The 17554-nt window shown below is 35.5% G+C and overlaps 1 protein-coding gene across 1 annotated transcript; it reads right to left on the bottom strand.

Moving 5' to 3' along the window:
* Positions 1-9253: 9253 nt before the first annotated feature.
* On the bottom strand, positions 9254-17074 carry LOC149789021 (uncharacterized). Its single transcript, XM_089975183.1, has 5 exons — positions 16794-17074; positions 13877-14006; positions 12281-12429; positions 11574-11627; positions 9254-10627 (listed from the first exon to the last, which is right to left on the bottom strand). Exons 1-5 carry the CDS (start codon positions 16858-16860, stop codon positions 10464-10466), a joined length of 564 nt encoding a protein of 187 aa, XP_089831309.1. The 5' UTR covers positions 16861-17074; the 3' UTR covers positions 9254-10463.
* Positions 17075-17554: the final 480 nt, after the last annotated feature.

Below are 17554 nucleotides of genomic sequence, written 5' to 3'. Positions count from 1 at the left end.
TGAATGAGATTTTGACAGGTTGAATATTACAGAGGACTGAATGAGATTTTGACAGGCTGAATATTACATAGGACTGAATGAGATTTTCTCAGGCTGAATGTTACATTGGACTGAATGAGATTTTGACAGGCTGAATGTTGCATAGGACTGAATGAGATTTTGACAGGCTGAATATTACATAGGACTGAATGAGATTTTGACAGGCTGAATGTTGCATAGGACTGAATGAGATTTTGACAGGTTGAATATTACAGAGGACTGAATGAGATTTTGACAGGCTGAATATTACATAGGACTGAATGAGATTTTCTCAGGCTGAATGTTACATTGGACTGAATGAGATTTTGACAGGCTGAATGTTGCATAGGACTGAATGAGATTTTGACAGGCTGAATATTACATAGGACTGAATGAGATTTTGACATGCTTAATATTACATAGGACTGAATGAAATATTGACAGGCTGAATGTTGCAATGGACTGAATGAGATTTTGACAGGCTGAATGTTAAATAAGACAGAATGAGTTTGACCGGCTGAGTGCTATATAGGACTTAATGAGATTTTAACAGGCTGACAGTTGCATAGGACTGAATGAGATTTTGACAGGCTGAATATTACATAGGACTGAATGAGATTTTGACAGGCTGAATGTTAAATAGGACAGAATGAGAGTTTGACAGGCTGAATGTTAAATAGGACTGAATGAGATTTTGACAGGCTGAATATTACATAGGACTGAAAGATATTTTGACAGGCTGAATATTACATAGGACTGAAAGATATTTTGACAGGCTGATTATTACATAGGACTGAATGAGATTTTTTACATTTTTCCGACTGAATATTAACTAGACTGAATGAGATTTTGAACCCGCCATATGTATATAGGACTGAATGAGATTTTGGACCAGCATGAGATTTTATTTACAACATATTTACTTTGCAGAGATATAGTGAAAGGCATAAGCTTAAGATAAATGAAATAGAATTCGTGTCACCGTGCTTGAAATATAACTATATAACTATATATATATATATATATATATATATATATATATATATATATATATATATATATATATATATATATATATATATATATATATATATATATGTATTAGTTTCATCACATATACGTAACTCGGATAGTCATTTTCATTTGAACATGTATCAGTTTCATAAGGAAAATGATTGTTAGCATTCGCATTTTGGTTTTGAAACCACAAGTTAGCTTAAAAGATACAATTTCCTCAGGCCATTTTACCAACTGTCATAAAATGACGGGCTCAACTTGAAAGCACATTTCATGGAGATAAATATTAAATTGATTAATTTTTATCGGCGAGTAATTATTTTCTATCAACAACTTTAAGATTGTGTTCCTGTCCGTTTTATTGATGTCGTAAAATCCTAAATTTGTTGGTCATTATTTGTTGTGTATAATTCTACAACACGTGCATACATGCGTATATAAATACAAACATATGGACCAACGGACAGAGATACGCATATTCATACAGACAGACAGACAGACATACAGATAGACAAACATGCAGGTAAAGAAAACTACATTTGTGAATTAGAGGTCACCTTAGGAAGGAAAATAATAAATTTCAAAAGTTTTCTCAACTTGGCTGTTGCCCTATTCACCTCGATCTTTTTCTATAAATTTTAAAGTTGTACATGAACACATGTCTTGAGCCAGGAAACATTTCCTCGTGGAGTAACAACCATCCCCTATAAATATCCTTACATGCATTATTTGAAATCAGTTTATATGCAATTATAGACAAATATAAGAGACGTTGACAAGCACAGTGTTTTAATATTTACTTTATGTAAGGTGATGAAGATTTGCTCTTTCGATTCTATCATCCGGATTTATAAGTACATGTGGGCAGGATAAGGATGTAATTCAATATTTTACGAAGATTTTTTTTTCAAATCTGAGGTCACAAGAATATGCAAATCACAATGAAGTATGTGTACAACTTCGTCAAGCGCAGCCAAGTTATGACTGCATACTTTTATGGCACTTTGTTTGGGAACACAAAAGCTTATATAATTAACGGTATCACGTAGCTCTTGAGCTAAGATAGCTATCGTCGCTATACGTCGGTTGATATATCATTTTGAAGCGCCAATACCTCTCTCTGTCTCTGTCTCTCTCTCGTCATATGCTTGACCTGGAACATAAACATAAAATTCGAGAGCCACTTTTTTTCTCATGACAAATTTAGACCATCGTGTATTTTGAGACATTATAAGTTGCAGTGCGATAAAGAAAGGAAAAATAAAAATGTTTCAGTAGATCTTTATCAATCTAAATAAAAACTCACTTATGTAGAATAATGTACACACTTGCGAACAAAAATATTGACGCTGATTTTTCAAAGATTTTCATGGATACATTGTAAATAGTTCCTGTATTTCTTTTTCTTCACAACCAACACACAAGAAAAGTTTATCTCATTCTCATGATTTTCTTTCCAAACTTAAACTACTAATGCCTCTCTGGAAGAGAAACCTGAACCAAATTTGCAAGTCAAATGTAAGCCCAACTAACCTCATCGCCTAAAAAACTCTTTGAAGCACCTAATAAGAATGGCAAATACACACGTTAGGACAAAACATGGAAAATCATTTTGAAGAATGCAAACAATAATATACAGTTAGGAGATTAGGGAGTTGCGAACGCTATTTTCCTTAAGATATGTACGATAAGACCTTGAATGCAAAGGACATGCTGCGATTTCTTAAAGAAACCAATGCCACATTATCTATGGTTCCAAAAGTATGAAAAAAACATATAACAGTCTTGCGATGATGTAAACCTAGTCTCATTTTACCATTCATGATTTATATGTAATTTGCTATGACGAAAAACCAAAAAATGCAAGCTGCTCCGTACCGACCCACCCCAGCTCAGAAAACAGACGGTAAGTGGCTAAAGCCCTTTTAAGCACTCACACACCCCAAAACTCAGAAAATAGACGGTAAGTGGCTAAAGTGATTCTAAACAAAATATAGCAGCGATATAACTTTTTAAATCCCAAATATTACTGTATTCTACAATTTGCGTGGTTTGCTCTCTGCTTTACATAATCTAACAAGTTGTAGCGATTTGAACAATACTCATTGTTTCAAAATCATATGATTAAAATTTAGTTGTACGGGTCATTTGAGCCAAATGCAATCACGATTGCCATTCGCAAAATGATTCATACATTAGTCAAATCTATTACAATTAAATACCATGAAACACATCGCTTAAGACAATGGATATTATAGGGCACAGTGATAATCCGATATTTTTCTGACTCTAATTATTTGAATCTAGTTACGAGTGTTATAGTTTCTTGCGCTAATTTATAAAGGCACCATGAACTCTCAAAGTTATATTTATTTCTCTAATAACTTAAGAGATGAAACAAACGACATGTATACGTCTCTATGAATGAGGGTGAGGGTACGGAGTGTGGTGTGGTGCGGTGCACTAAGTCAGTTAATTTCCCTTGCATGGAATTGGAAGCGCGCCACCAGAAAATCATTTGCAACAAATTTCTTATCTTACATTCAAATTACTTGGATATAGGATCATGGGGCAAGGATTAGTGAGGTAATCGGAATGATATGGAACGGCATTCCCGGCGGTGTTTTCTAATCGGGAGAAAAGTGACTAATGGTTCAGTGTCCCATACCTGCGTTCAGTCATATACATCCACCTGGAACTTAATGGTTGGTGATCACGTGCATACCTGTGTAAACATAATAATCACTTTTTAATTACATGTTGATTTGAATGGTTCGTACATTTCAAGTAGTATGGACAATTTAGCTCCATTTTTGTTTATGAAGTGGCGATCTATTTACAGGCAACGCAAGTTATTCAACCTGAAGCCTAAGTTCTACTGCGAACGTTTTGTTATATATTGTAGACAGACGGAAATTTAAATAAAAGTTGTCACTCTATTAAACGATGTCAATTTTGTTATGAATAACCTTCTGTACTCTCCTATACGTGGAGACAAACTGCAAACAACAAAGGCTCTGATCTGTAGCATAATGCACCCGCAGATCAAGGTATAAGTTGTTTACTTACCGATCACTCCAAACAAACTGCACAGACCCAGATCTGCCGGCGCGTTATCCTTCGGCAGATCTGGGTCTGTGCAGTTTGCAGTTAGACTCGTCTTATAAGCGAGCATAGACGGTAGGCAATGTGATTATTCTGCGATTGGTGTAGAACGGTGTCAGCTTGGAAGCAAGATGAAAAGAACGCACACACACATTGCAATATTCGTGTCAGTACAGACTTACGCTGTTTATAGATAGTTTTTACTATTTTACTATGCAGTATGTCATATGATACGCGGAACCATTTTATAGGCATGGACACTCAACTATGCATATGTGTGCGTGTGCGTGCGTGTGTGTATGTGTAAAAGTAAGCAAAGTAGTGTATATTCTTGGAAGAAGCATGCCTATCACGTGGTTCCTAAATGACAGTTCCACGCGATATGTTTTTATTTTTTACCGATCATCTGAATTCAGTACTATTTATAAAGACGATACAAGCTAATTGTTGCAATTGTCTAGAAAATAAGCCAGTAAAAATTTACAGGTAAGCTTATAGCTGATAAAAGAACCAAATATAGGTTCTATGTTCTGGCATTTATGTATTTGCATTTTAAATTAATGAACGGCACATGATTAAATTTGTCTTCCGAAATTTGACTAATTTTTGTCAACACTGTGGAGCTTTCATTTCTAAGTTGCATACTGTAAAAAAATATCGCGTGATTTCTCTGAAGGTATTGATCAAGAAATCCTTGACAGTTAATTTGAAAAATAAATTTTAAATTAAATTTGAAATATATTATTAGACCACTGAAGTCAACTTACTGACAAAAAGTAAACAACAACCCATCGGATATTTGCGACGTTTTGGTCTGAAAATAAAGCCAGCATTGATTTATAGAAAGACACACATTTTAAAATTAATTTGAAATCAGAATTTATTTGTTTTTATTGCAAAGTTACTGATAATAATAACTGCTCCAGAAACTATTGTAATCCCCACCCCAAGCCCAGCACACACCACAATCCCCCAAAAGCCAATCAACCTGTTTGGTTTTAAGCCAATATGACCGCTATGTATCGTTCAATCACTGGCAACCATCCACATCAGCTCCTGCAAAGGAGGTTTCACATGTACAGCATGCATTTAACAAGTTGAATTCGTTATATAGTATGTAAAAACAAACATGTTGATAAGAGTCAACGTATTCATTGTGTGTGTGTGTGTGTTGTGTGGATTTTTAAAGTAGCTTTAACAATTTTTCAGTCATATCGCTACGATGTCTGCAGTGTGGCAGTTTAAAGTGATGTCTAGCACTGGGGCACCATGCCGCAGGCATGTAGCGTCATGTCCCACCCCGTCACATTATCCTGACACCACGCCGACCAGTCCTAATACTAATCTCTTAATGCTGAGCGCCAAGCGAGGCAGATGTTAGTATCATTTTTGTAAGTCTTTGGAATGACTCGGCCGGGGATCGAACCCACGACATCCCGCATCCGAGGCGGACGCTCTAACCACTGTTCATTGTGTGTACGTAATGTACATAATAACTCTAATATTTTATAGCTGGACATTAAATCGTACGTTTGTCCATAATTTGAAAGTCATCATGATTCATTTTTAACATTTTGACTCGAGTACGTTTTAAAGGAAAAAAAAAACTATGTTAAAAGCTTGGCTACATTAAATTTAGTTAATAAATATGGTACGAATCGCCAAGTATTGAATTCAAAATTTTACATTCATTGTATACGACTAATGCTTGAAAGGTACAATTATGTAATCTAATTAAATTTTAGCAAGAGGACAACATATAAAGAGTGCAGGCGTTGGTGGAGGGTGGCGGTGGCGGGGTCGAAGAGTGATTACACCAAAAGGGAATGGCCTAATATTTTGTAAAATATCTACTTCGAGGATTATATCTCAGGTAAAATATTTTCCCCAGAGAAAGCCTAAATAAGTGACACTCAAAACACCAGATGCATACATTTTGTTATCTGAGTAGATTCTCAATCCGTTTGAAAAATTTGACAGTTAGAAACTTGTACGTTTTCTAAGATTCGGCCTCAATACGAATACATGTGCAAAATGTATTATCATGTTTAAAACTTTTGGATAGGTTTTGTCATGCGCAAGTGAATACATCGCTAATATAGTCAAATAATGAGACAGTTATATTCATTTATCTTTTTTATTGCTTCGAATATGCTTCACTGTTGAGAATGACAACATGTATATCCGGTTTCCCATCAGCTAGTGTATCATACTATATGCAGTCTTCAAAAAGTCTAGGCAATAAATTGAAACCGTTTTAAAAGGAATGTAAGTAAGCATGCTCTTGTAATCAGTCTATCATAGTGAGAACTGTTATAGGTCATAGATGAATGGTAGGGTTGTATTTCTTAGCACAAGAAAGAGTATTTTCTTATTGCAAAAATACTGAAACACTTAGGGGTTTAAAGAAGTTAGTGCAAATTCACTTCAAGGATGAGCCAAAACAAAATCAAAACATTTGAACTCTATGTGTGGATTTGGCGCCAGGTTGTTGTTTCCCGGATTTACAAGGACCTGGAAACAACAGCTGTTGTCAACTGAAGGATTCTTAAACAGTAGCATACAAAAGTTTCCTTGAATCACACTAAGGACTACACATTCATGAGACTCTAAGTTTAGGCTAATATATAGTTTACATTGCTTTACAATGGTATGATTGATCAGAAAGCAATCTTAAGCCGTAGATCGGTATTTCATGCCACGTACATTATACCAGAAACCACAGATCTAATACACACAGGTATTCCTACACCAAATTACTTAACACTTATAAGTAAGAATAATTAGAGAATTCACTCATATTTAAAAACTGAAATGCACCATTTTACGAAACTAGTTCATTCTACCAAGTCCCTTGAGTACGGTTCAGTAGGAATGACGCCTGTACAAAATTAAATGTTCATTTACTCGTCAGTTCAGTTTTGCCCGTCACCCTTCCCGGGGTATAGGCCATCCACAAAAGATAGCCAAAGATTTTTGTCCTGTGCCATTCCCTCGAGTTGACTCCAAGTGTAACCCAGCTTAGTTATGTCCACCTCAAGGTCACGTCGCCAGGTATTTCTTGGTCGGCCCCTTCTCCGCTTGCTTTGAGGGTTCCACCTCAATGCCTGTCAGGTAATGTTGGTTGGCGGCTTAGGTAGGGTGTGAACTATCCATCCACACCTTCTCTTCTTGATTTAGTCCTCTGCCAGAAGCTGGAAGGTTCTCTGCCACAGGTTATCGTTGCTGATGCTGTCTGGCCAGCGGATCTGGAGAATTCTTCTTAGGCAGCTGTTGATGAAGGTTTGAACTCTCTTTACGGTCGACTTGGTGGTTCTCCATAGGACTGACTTCACGTTGGACTTGAACAGTCTGAACTTGGTAGTCAAGGAAAATTTCTCTGGAGCTCCAGATGTTCTTGAGCTGTATGAAAGCTACTCTCGCCTTTCCGATCCCTGCCTTGACGTCTGCGTCTGTGCCACCCTGCTGGTTGATAATGCTTCACAGGTGCGTGAATGACTCCACCTCTTCCAAGGGACTTCCATGCGGTGTGACTGGGTTGTTACTGACATAATTGATCTTAAGGATCTTGGTCTTATCTTTGTGGATGTTGAGGTCAGCCTGTGCTGATGTGGCTGTCAGTAAGTCGGTCTTGTCCTGCATTTGCTGATCACTGTGGGACAAGAGCGCTAGGTCATTGGCAAAGTCTATGTCCTCAAGTTGACTCCAAAACGTCCACTGGATTCCATTTCTCCGCACATTGGTGGAAGTTTTCATAATCCAGCCGATGGCGAGAAGGAAGAGAAACGACGATAGCAAGCAGCCTTGCCCCACGCCAGTCCGCACTAGGAAGTTGTATGTGTGCTGATCTGCAAGAATGACTCTCCAGGACATTCCGTTATAAGCGTTCTTGATCAGGTTCTAAAGCTTGGTTGGGATGCCGTACTGGCAAAGAAGTTTCCAGAGTGTCTCTCGGTCCACGCTGTCGAATGCCTTCTCATAATCGACAAAGTTGATGTAGAGCGAAGCATTCCACTCTAACGATATCACGACCATGATGCGAAGACTAGCTATTTGATTCGTACACGATCTGTTTTGCCATAAGCCCGCTTGCTCGTCTCGTAACAGTGGGTCGACAGCCTTCTTCATCCCCTCCGTGAGGACCCGATTGAAGACTTTCCCTGGTACTGACAGGACTGTGATTCCTCTGTAGTTGGAGCAATTGCTGAGGTCGCCTTTCTTTGGGATCTTGATGAGGTATCTCTCCTTCCGGTCATCTGGTATTTCTTCTTCCTCCCAGATCGTCTCAAAAAGGGGGTATAGCATTTCCACTGAAGCCTCTAGGTCTTCTCTGAGGGCTTCTGCTGGGATGTCATCAGGCCCAGCTGCCATGCCGTTCTTCAGCTGGGTGATAGCTTTCCTGATCTCGTCTCTGGTGGGGTTGTCATAGCTTATGAGGAGATCTGCGTTGGCTGGGTGGATTTCTTGGGGATTTAGTGGTGCTGGTCTGTTTAACAGTTCTTCAAAATGTTCTGCCCATCTATTCATTTGGTGTTCTGTACTTGCTATTGTCTTCCCCTACTTGTCCTTTACAGGTCTCTGTTTTGCTGTATTTACTCGGCTTGAGAATTATCTTCCCAATACAGATTTTCTAAAATAAAATAAATAATTACTGAATCGTAACAAATCTATAAACGGTGACGTAAGTTAGAAATGACACACGCGCTTGGTTTGTCAAAATGCTTTGATAAGAGACAGTAGTTGAAGTAAGTAAGGATACAAGAGTGAAAGACAGTCTTTTCTAATTTGGAGTTACTTGCAGGGACTTTCCACATGCTCAGATATGAGCTCGTCAAATTTCAGTCCGATATCTAATCCAAAAGCAGCTGAACAGTGTTTTCACAGTCGATAATGTTCCTTAGTTGAATACATATCCAGCCATCATGCATTTTTCGGCCAGTGGAATTGTTTGGAACTTATTCTGCTATTGTGATCTCTCGCTCTACTGGCCCTGATAGTGAACTCTGCGCAGATTATTTTGAAAGTAAAACAGAAAGTGGGAGAACAATTCTATTTTTTTCGTACAAACATGAGTGCCTATTTGAAAGTATGGAGAAACAAAGTTGTCCAACACTGTTTTTAAGCACGGTTTATTTCAAATGTCATGCATTTTGAATAATAAGAAAATGTTAAATAAATCATTTTATATGCACAGCTGACACACATAAAATACAAAATAATGCACGCTTCTCTGAATAAGTATAACTCAATATAGATATATTATCACTCTGCTACCAGGCACATACAGACTGAAATATACAGTGAAACTCATGCGGAATATGGTCAAAAAGACATTAAATCACAGCCAGCCCCCGTTTATAAGAAATGCTCTCTTATATCGGAATTTTATTCCTTGCACATACACGGATGAAAATGTACATAATTCTGTTAGAAATTATTGTTTCCAGTATAAATACGACACTCACAAATTAGGCGTTACCGTCATCGCACTAATATAAGAGATATACATGTAATGGACCAATGGACCAATGTAATACTGGATATACATACATGCATATATATATATATATATATATATATATATATATATATATATATATATATATAGAGAGAGAGAGAGAGAGAGAGAGAGAGAGACTCATATACAAAATAATTTGTTTTTGTTTGCTATGGATGCCAGTCATAATCTCAGTCAAAGGCAGTGAAGATCACTGAGTGTTAGAAGATATTTACCAGAATGTCACACAGTTTTTGTTGGAAAGAGCTTTTCTAACTTGCGTACAAACTGGATGTTAAAATCTGTAATCACTTCTATTTTATAACTGTGTGTTACAAGTATTCTTTGACCTAAATGCAAAGTTTAACTGACTTGACTTTTTAATATCAAATCTGTGATTTAGGGATCAAATTCAATGTCATATTTACTAGAAAAAATCTGAAATGTTTGACTGATTCAAACATGAATGAAGATTTTAATTTAACTTCATTTTATTAAACTGAAATTGTACACCATTATTTTCATGTATATTTACAATCTTTCAAGTAAATGATTTTTTTACAGAGTACACCTTCAAGATTATACCGTAATTCAATGGATTAAAAACGAATCTAGTTAGAGGTTACTATGAATAAGGTCTCTTGAAATTAGACTCTTGAAGATGTATCTTTTTAAAGAAAAACAATTAGTAAATTTCAAGCTAAGAACATTTACAAAATTAAATATTTGACCTCAATAATTCCCAGGCAGATGCAAAAAGGAACGATCAATAAAATGTCATACAGTATCCTTGAAAAAAAAAAAAGAAATCAGTACAATCATTGTCCTATTTGTTCTGGTGATCAGCTGGTGGGCGTGTTCCTTCAACATATATGGGCGGAGGCAATGGTTCCGCTGCCGGTGGCTGGTATGAAGGTGGGGGTATTGGTTGCCCTGACGATGCAGGATATGCAGGATATGCAGGATTAACAGGATAAGTAGTAACTGAAGCTGTAAGAAAAGATTCTGATTATATATATATATATATATATATATATATATATATATATATATATATGTGTGTGTGTGTGTGTGTGTGTGTGTGTAGTTTTGGTCCTACTTTACACAATGATATGAAGTCTACAAGAGACAATTGGAAACATACACAAGGAGAACAACAAAATCATCAGTAAACAAGAGAGTAAGTTTGTTAATTATATAATTAATTAGGTTGATATTTAGCTGAATAGCTTTTTAGCTTGATAATTTTTTATTTGTTTACTGTTCTGTCTGTGTTTATTAGTGTTTATTTTCCGAAAGCTCATTTATGATTTGCCGAGAATGGAATCTCAGTTTGAAACATATACAAATTTGTTTGGTCATTTGCAGTATTTCTTGTGACTAATATTGCATCATTCTCTGATTAGTTGGGAAGTAGGTAAACTCACATCTAATCTTGCATGTTTGTATGATTCCGATGACAAATTAAATAAAATAAAATAAAACAAATTTTGGTCTAAAGATATATGTTTGTCAACTAAAGTTTAGCATGTGTCTTGCTCGTTCAATCTTGCTTTAAGATGATAGCGTAGGACGAATTTAAAATATCGCGGAAAATAAGGGATATTGTTTTACTTAAAAGAATTAACAACTAGCTAGCCGAGGGCAAACAGCTACGGAACTGTTGTTTATCCAAGACGATGGTGTAAATACAGAACATGATTATTTTTTAAATGAATGATCAGTTTAAAACTGCAAATCAACTTTGCACTTGAAAACTAAATCAGCTATTAAATATTTCTGATAATTAAAGAACACGTTCGATGGTTAGGACTGAGACTGCTTCGTATTTAATTCAGCTTTACATAATATTGTGAAAGGCTAAATCATGTTTACAATGAAGTATAATTTTAGTTAAACATGCTTAATTATCTATCATGAATAAGTTGTTACGTACCCTGGTAAAATGGCTGGTAGCCCATGGGCTGCATTTGCTGCCCATACTGGGTATCTGTAAAAATCCCGTACATAAAGTGAGATAACAATTCAATTTACGCAAGAATTGCAAACTATTTAAGTTTCATAAAAAACAAAATAAACGGAATTTGATAGTTTACTTTTTACACAATTCCAATGTAACAGAAAATAAACAAAGGAATTGACTGTATTTGATTTTCTATTTTAACTTTTAGAAATATAATAAATTCAGAAACTGATACGAACATTTTGGAAATCTAAGCAAGCACTAATGCATGTGGATATTTAAATCTTTAAAAAAATCGTATATTTTATGGTATGGAAAGATTCAAAAAGGAATATCAAAAGTTTCAGGCAAACCAAACGAAGATTTACTTATATATGATATGACAATCTAGTAGATGGGGCATGCTTAGCACGGTTCCAGTCATATCCTTTCATCACGATAACATATCCAACAACAGCTGCATCGTTTTCGAAATTGTTCGGGCAATAAATAAAGGCTAAAACAAAGTTTTGATGTGATATAAACATTTTGCAAAGGCGGATCCACGAATCCTCAAGAAGATTTATATCAAATGCAATGACACCTAATGCGTGTTTCCTTAGAAAAGCCTATAAATATGCGAGTAAAGAATATGTTGATACAGAAGACAGACGGAAATGATTGCGAATAGAATATCTTACTGGTAGTAACAACTTGTGGGACAACCACCGTTGACCGTCTGGTGTGTGCCTTTGAGCAGTGGATCACAAGGCATATTCCGCTAATCAGCAAAGCCACTCCAACTAAACTTCCAATCACAGCGCCCACTATGAGGCCAATATCAATGGAGCTGTGAATACAGAATGTTATCACTCATTACACAGCTCGCTTTTGCGAAGCTTTTTGTAGTGTCCAGATGCGATTGCAAAGATGAATTTTCATGAGAAAACCAGTTAGGACTGCAGTGACTTTACCTTAGACATACTAACCAATATTACAGACTTCACTATTCGCTAAAACAACAATTACAGAACATTTTGATTATAAATATCAAAAGTAGAGGTAAGCATAAAATAATGTTGTAAAGAAAATAAGTTATTACAAACAGCACTTGGGTCTAAAATGAGTATTGCCAAAGGAAATGAACTTAAATGAAAAGTTTTAGGAAAGTAATTGAAATGTGAAATATATGTCACAGAGACTTGATTTTGTAGCATGAGTAAAGTACCGATAAAAGTATATTAAATCAGACAAAGCTTCATTACTTAAGTAAAAAACCTTATTTGGTCATAAACTAAACGCAAAATCTCAAACAAAAACAATAAAGCGTGAAATATACGTTAGGGTTATATTTTATTTTGTTACTGTTGAAAGAGAGTGGTACTAGCAAAAATACATCCTTGTTATAACGTTTTGTGTCTCGTCTCTTATATGAACTTAAAACACATCATTAAAAAATCGCAGGAGTAAGAACTATGGGCAACAGAGATCTCATTTTGAAATAGCAATCAGTACTTATCAAAATGCATCTGTTTCCCAATTTCTTTCGGAAATGTTTTTTGTATCAAACATCCCAACAATCTTTTGTGTCCAAGAGCTAAAGGAAACAAAAGACATATCCCCACCCCCCACCCCCAAATAAACCCGCAGTAAGATCTACTAAAGCCATATCTATACAAAGGTTAGTTGCCATCAAATCCACTTTAGGCTGCTAACGAGGACTTGGGAAAACAATGATTGATGTGCAACGAGTCTGTACAATGTGCTTCTTTGAAATATGTGGATGCCGATACCCAATTGTGATGGTAGAACAATAGATCTCCTTTACCTCGTATGGGTGAGCTAATTATATATTATCTGTCCCCTACTACTACTACTACTACTATTAAGAATAACGATCATCGGCAGTAGCGCATATCTACAACATCATATTACTGACAGTTTCTAAACCGGAGGGCACTTTTTCTGTGAAAGACATACCTGTATTTTTTTTTGATCCTCTTACACACACACACACACACACACACACACGCATTGGTCAGATATTAGCTGTGTCTGCCAGTTAATGCTTAGGCGGTGCGTGATGTAATCAAAATATTTTCTAGTCCTTACGATTTCATAAATAGAGAAAACTACGAAATTTTACGACAAATATATTACAGGTTTTCTCACCGGCAATACATAAGTAGCATGTTGCTGAATTACATCATCAGGAATATTTTTTAGTCAATTTTATATGTTTCTTGAAATCCGAAACATTACACGATACTGAGTTAAGAATGTTAAAACTGTATTACCAGCATGGAGACGACGTGTACTCATAACAACAGCCGTAGTCACAATACTGATACGTATAGTAGCTTATGCCGTAAGATGATGTCGTCTTGTAGCAGTATGATCCAGCAGCCACAGGTTTAAACAAAGATCCTGAAATTAGAGGTTTTAATAAATTCCAATTGGAACATTACAGACCTTTTGCATAATAAATCTGAGGGGAAAGACCGAATGGTGTTCAGATTGTCATTTATTGGTTCCTATAAGAATAGTCAAGTGATTACAATAAGTAAGTAAGTAAGTAAGTAAATAAATAAATAAATAATAGTACTAGTAATATTAGCACTTGAGAAGGTGGTGGTTATTTTTTTTTAATTACAACTTATTTCTACACATGGATTGCAAATATAAACATATGATTTATGCATTAATATGTGTGAAATGTGAAACTTTTAAACTTTCTACATAGGTCGAAAAATGGACTAAGAGAATGATAGTACACAAGCACCCTTGAACACGTTACAACTCTACGTTTTTAAACTCAGTAACAGAAAAGAGAAAAAACAAACAAATTTACTAAACTTCAAAACATAATTTATGTCCCTTTAAAACAAAATGAAAATATAAAAGGAACTCATAATAACGTGAATTAAATCCCAAAGTCTTAATTTTTCTATCATAAGTTTAAAAGATATAGAGTATTCGACATGAATTGCAGTGGTGTTCCGAATGAATTTCAAATTGTATTGTGCTAACGTACCAATATCCTGTAACAGTGTTGATGTGATAACAGTCTTGATGTATCACAATGATAAATCCAAAATGTCTCTAAATTTATTCACAATAATTCCAAAGTAGTGGTTTAGTCCTAGAATTGAAGGTTACTTTGTTATCCCAATAAAAACTGACAAAAATAAATTATCTCAAATTAATTACGAGCATACTGATGTTAAAATTAGGAGTGAGTAATTGTGATATAAACAATCACAATATAAAACATAAGTCACAAAACGAAGACCAGGATGAAGGTCAGCTTAATTGAAATTTCCTTTAAACTCTTAACAGTATTAGTTTCTAGAATGTTCTAATGTCAGAAAAATTAAGGCCGTATCTAAAGCACAAGATCAAGTAAACATTTACTTTTAATAATAATCTTAATAAATAATATACAATCTCAGACAAAAGTAGCTATGTAATGTTGTTTACAAAAATGACATTAGTCAGATAGGTCTAAACTCCGCTCCTCAGCTATGGACAAAGGTCAATCACACAATAAAAATAATTAAATGTATATAGCAAACATAAGATATCAGGTTATTAAAAGTTAATAAAGATCTCCATAAATGTTTGGAAGTAAATTTGAAAACCCTTCATTTATGTAAATTATAGATTGATAATAACTGTTAAGAGAAGACACTTATTTGATATGTGCTCTACAACCAGACGTAACTAGTTTTATTCATTCGAGAGTCATGAGAAATTCACTTATACATTTTCATAACATGGTCATATGAAACTTGTATTGCTTGTTTTTTTTATTTGTTTTTTATGGACCACTTCATACACAGTATAAATGCAAATAAAATGACGACATGAAGACAATAAGACAACCTGTGGGTGGTTGTTTTAATTTGTATTGCCTAGTTTATACAAGGTGTCAGTATATTGATAAACTTTCATAACTTAAAGTACAGGGCCTAAACTGAGTACACTTCGGACCAGTTTATTTTAATTTTATTTTGTTTAGCCTGGAACTGTGGTGGGTGTTTCATTATTTGTTCTTCAGTCCCACAAACGCGCTTTCGTGTGCAAGTGTTGTCTATTGAGGTAAAGAAGAATAATTACGATTCCACTCTGAAAGTGTAAGGTACCTAATTGAGGAGCATATTTGGCGATGATGAGAAGACACATGAGGAAATAATGGATGAACATATTACTGATTTCCTGTTGACTCTTCCTCAAGGAGTAGAACGGGAGAGACAAGATGAAAAAAAGTATATATTTATTGCAAACTTTACGTCACGGGGAACTATTGAATGAGATATAGTGAAGTATTTTCTTAAACACTATGAGATAGTATGACGGACATCAGCTGGACTACTATTGGCAACAACAGTATCGACAATTCTTTTTAAAAAGAGTGTGAATAGGAACATTAATCCTCATCCTTATATAGTTTTTTTGACTAGCCCGAGGAAAGAGAACATTCAGGGACGTTAGAAGACACATGGAGACTTTAAGTCTCCATCTTAAGCTGTATAGCAGGACAATGTATCAATACTAAGTCAATTCAACGCATGCGTTGTGCTCGAATAGTTTGAACAACACGGCATTTGTGCAAAAGGAACATTACAAAACAATACTTACAAGTCATCCAGCTTCCTCGCAAAGTGAATTGGTTTCACCCCAAATGCATCTCATCCAACTTAAAAAGGCCGATACAAGACAATGTTTGACACTAAAAGGTTGAACAAAATGACATTACAGAGATATGTATTTTGACTGAGTACATACTCTTATTAAAGCCTGTTCATGATGACCATGGTCACAAAAACCAGTTCAATCGAATGCGAAAAATTCAGCAAAAACGAATAAACCGTAAGTCAGCACTGCAATCCACGCGATAGCTTGCCATATATTGTCTTCGCGGTGTGTCTCAAGGAGAGAGAGAGAGAGAGAGAGAGAGCGCAATTTAAAAAACAATTATGGTACTCGAATGATGTGATTGGTCCGCTCAGAATTTATCAAGGTTTTCCTCGGTTGGACAAAATATGGAGATTTCAGATGGTCACCATATATATAAACTGGGGCAAGATGTTGGGTTCCCCTGGAAAACTGGTACTTTTACGCCATTCACAGAGGATGGGATACAAAGTTAGAGAAAACCATTTAATCACTTCAAGCAAACTGATATCTAATAACGTTCACATACTCACTTACCTATGATGATGCAAATACTTGCGGACATGAATCTCGATGTCATTTTCTCCAAGATTGTCAGAGTCATAATATAAGTAGTTCCTCTATTTTGTATAAAGCCCTCGACTTAACACTAAACTAAATTGATACCGTTACACCGATTTCTCTTCCAAGAATTAACCTATCTTTTTCTCTCCTGAATATAAATCACGTCATTGAAGGGAAGGTAGACAAATAATTGTTAAGACCATCCGCCACGGCACAATAAACATAACGGTAGGTGCCTTGAGTATTTATGAGCGACATACACCCAACATACACCCAGTCTAGTTTAGTCCTACCCTTTTTTGTTGATATACCGCTATACATTTAGCAAGATCTAACACGTTGTGTTTGCGAACAATGTTGTCTTTGAAACTATACTCATTATAATGTGGCTGCATGTATCTTGTGTATGAAATACAGATAGAGCTGCTTTTAAAAATTATAATATCGTGTATCAATTCAGGAAATATGATCGTCACTTCTTAAGACGGCAAAAAAATTATGGGCACAAAAAATCGTCATTCTTTATACATCAGTGCGGATAATAGAAATTACTCGCAACATGTATATATTGGGAAATAATCAGATAATCTAAAGGATAAATATGACTAGAAACACAGTCGCGACACAGATCTCTTCCAGCAAACTCATTTTGATGTTAATATTCAGGCGTCCTTTAACATGGTTATACTATGGTGGTAATATTATAGGGGGACAGTATGGGAATAGAAATGACA

Source organism: Sinohyriopsis cumingii, chromosome 11 (genome assembly GCF_028554795.1).
Source record: "Sinohyriopsis cumingii isolate HCF-2022 chromosome 11, ASM2855479v2, whole genome shotgun sequence".
Taxonomy (NCBI): Eukaryota; Metazoa; Mollusca; class Bivalvia; order Unionida; family Unionidae; genus Sinohyriopsis; species Sinohyriopsis cumingii.
The sequence above is the reverse complement of the archived record's forward strand: the minus strand, read 5'-3'. Positions and strand labels throughout refer to the sequence as shown.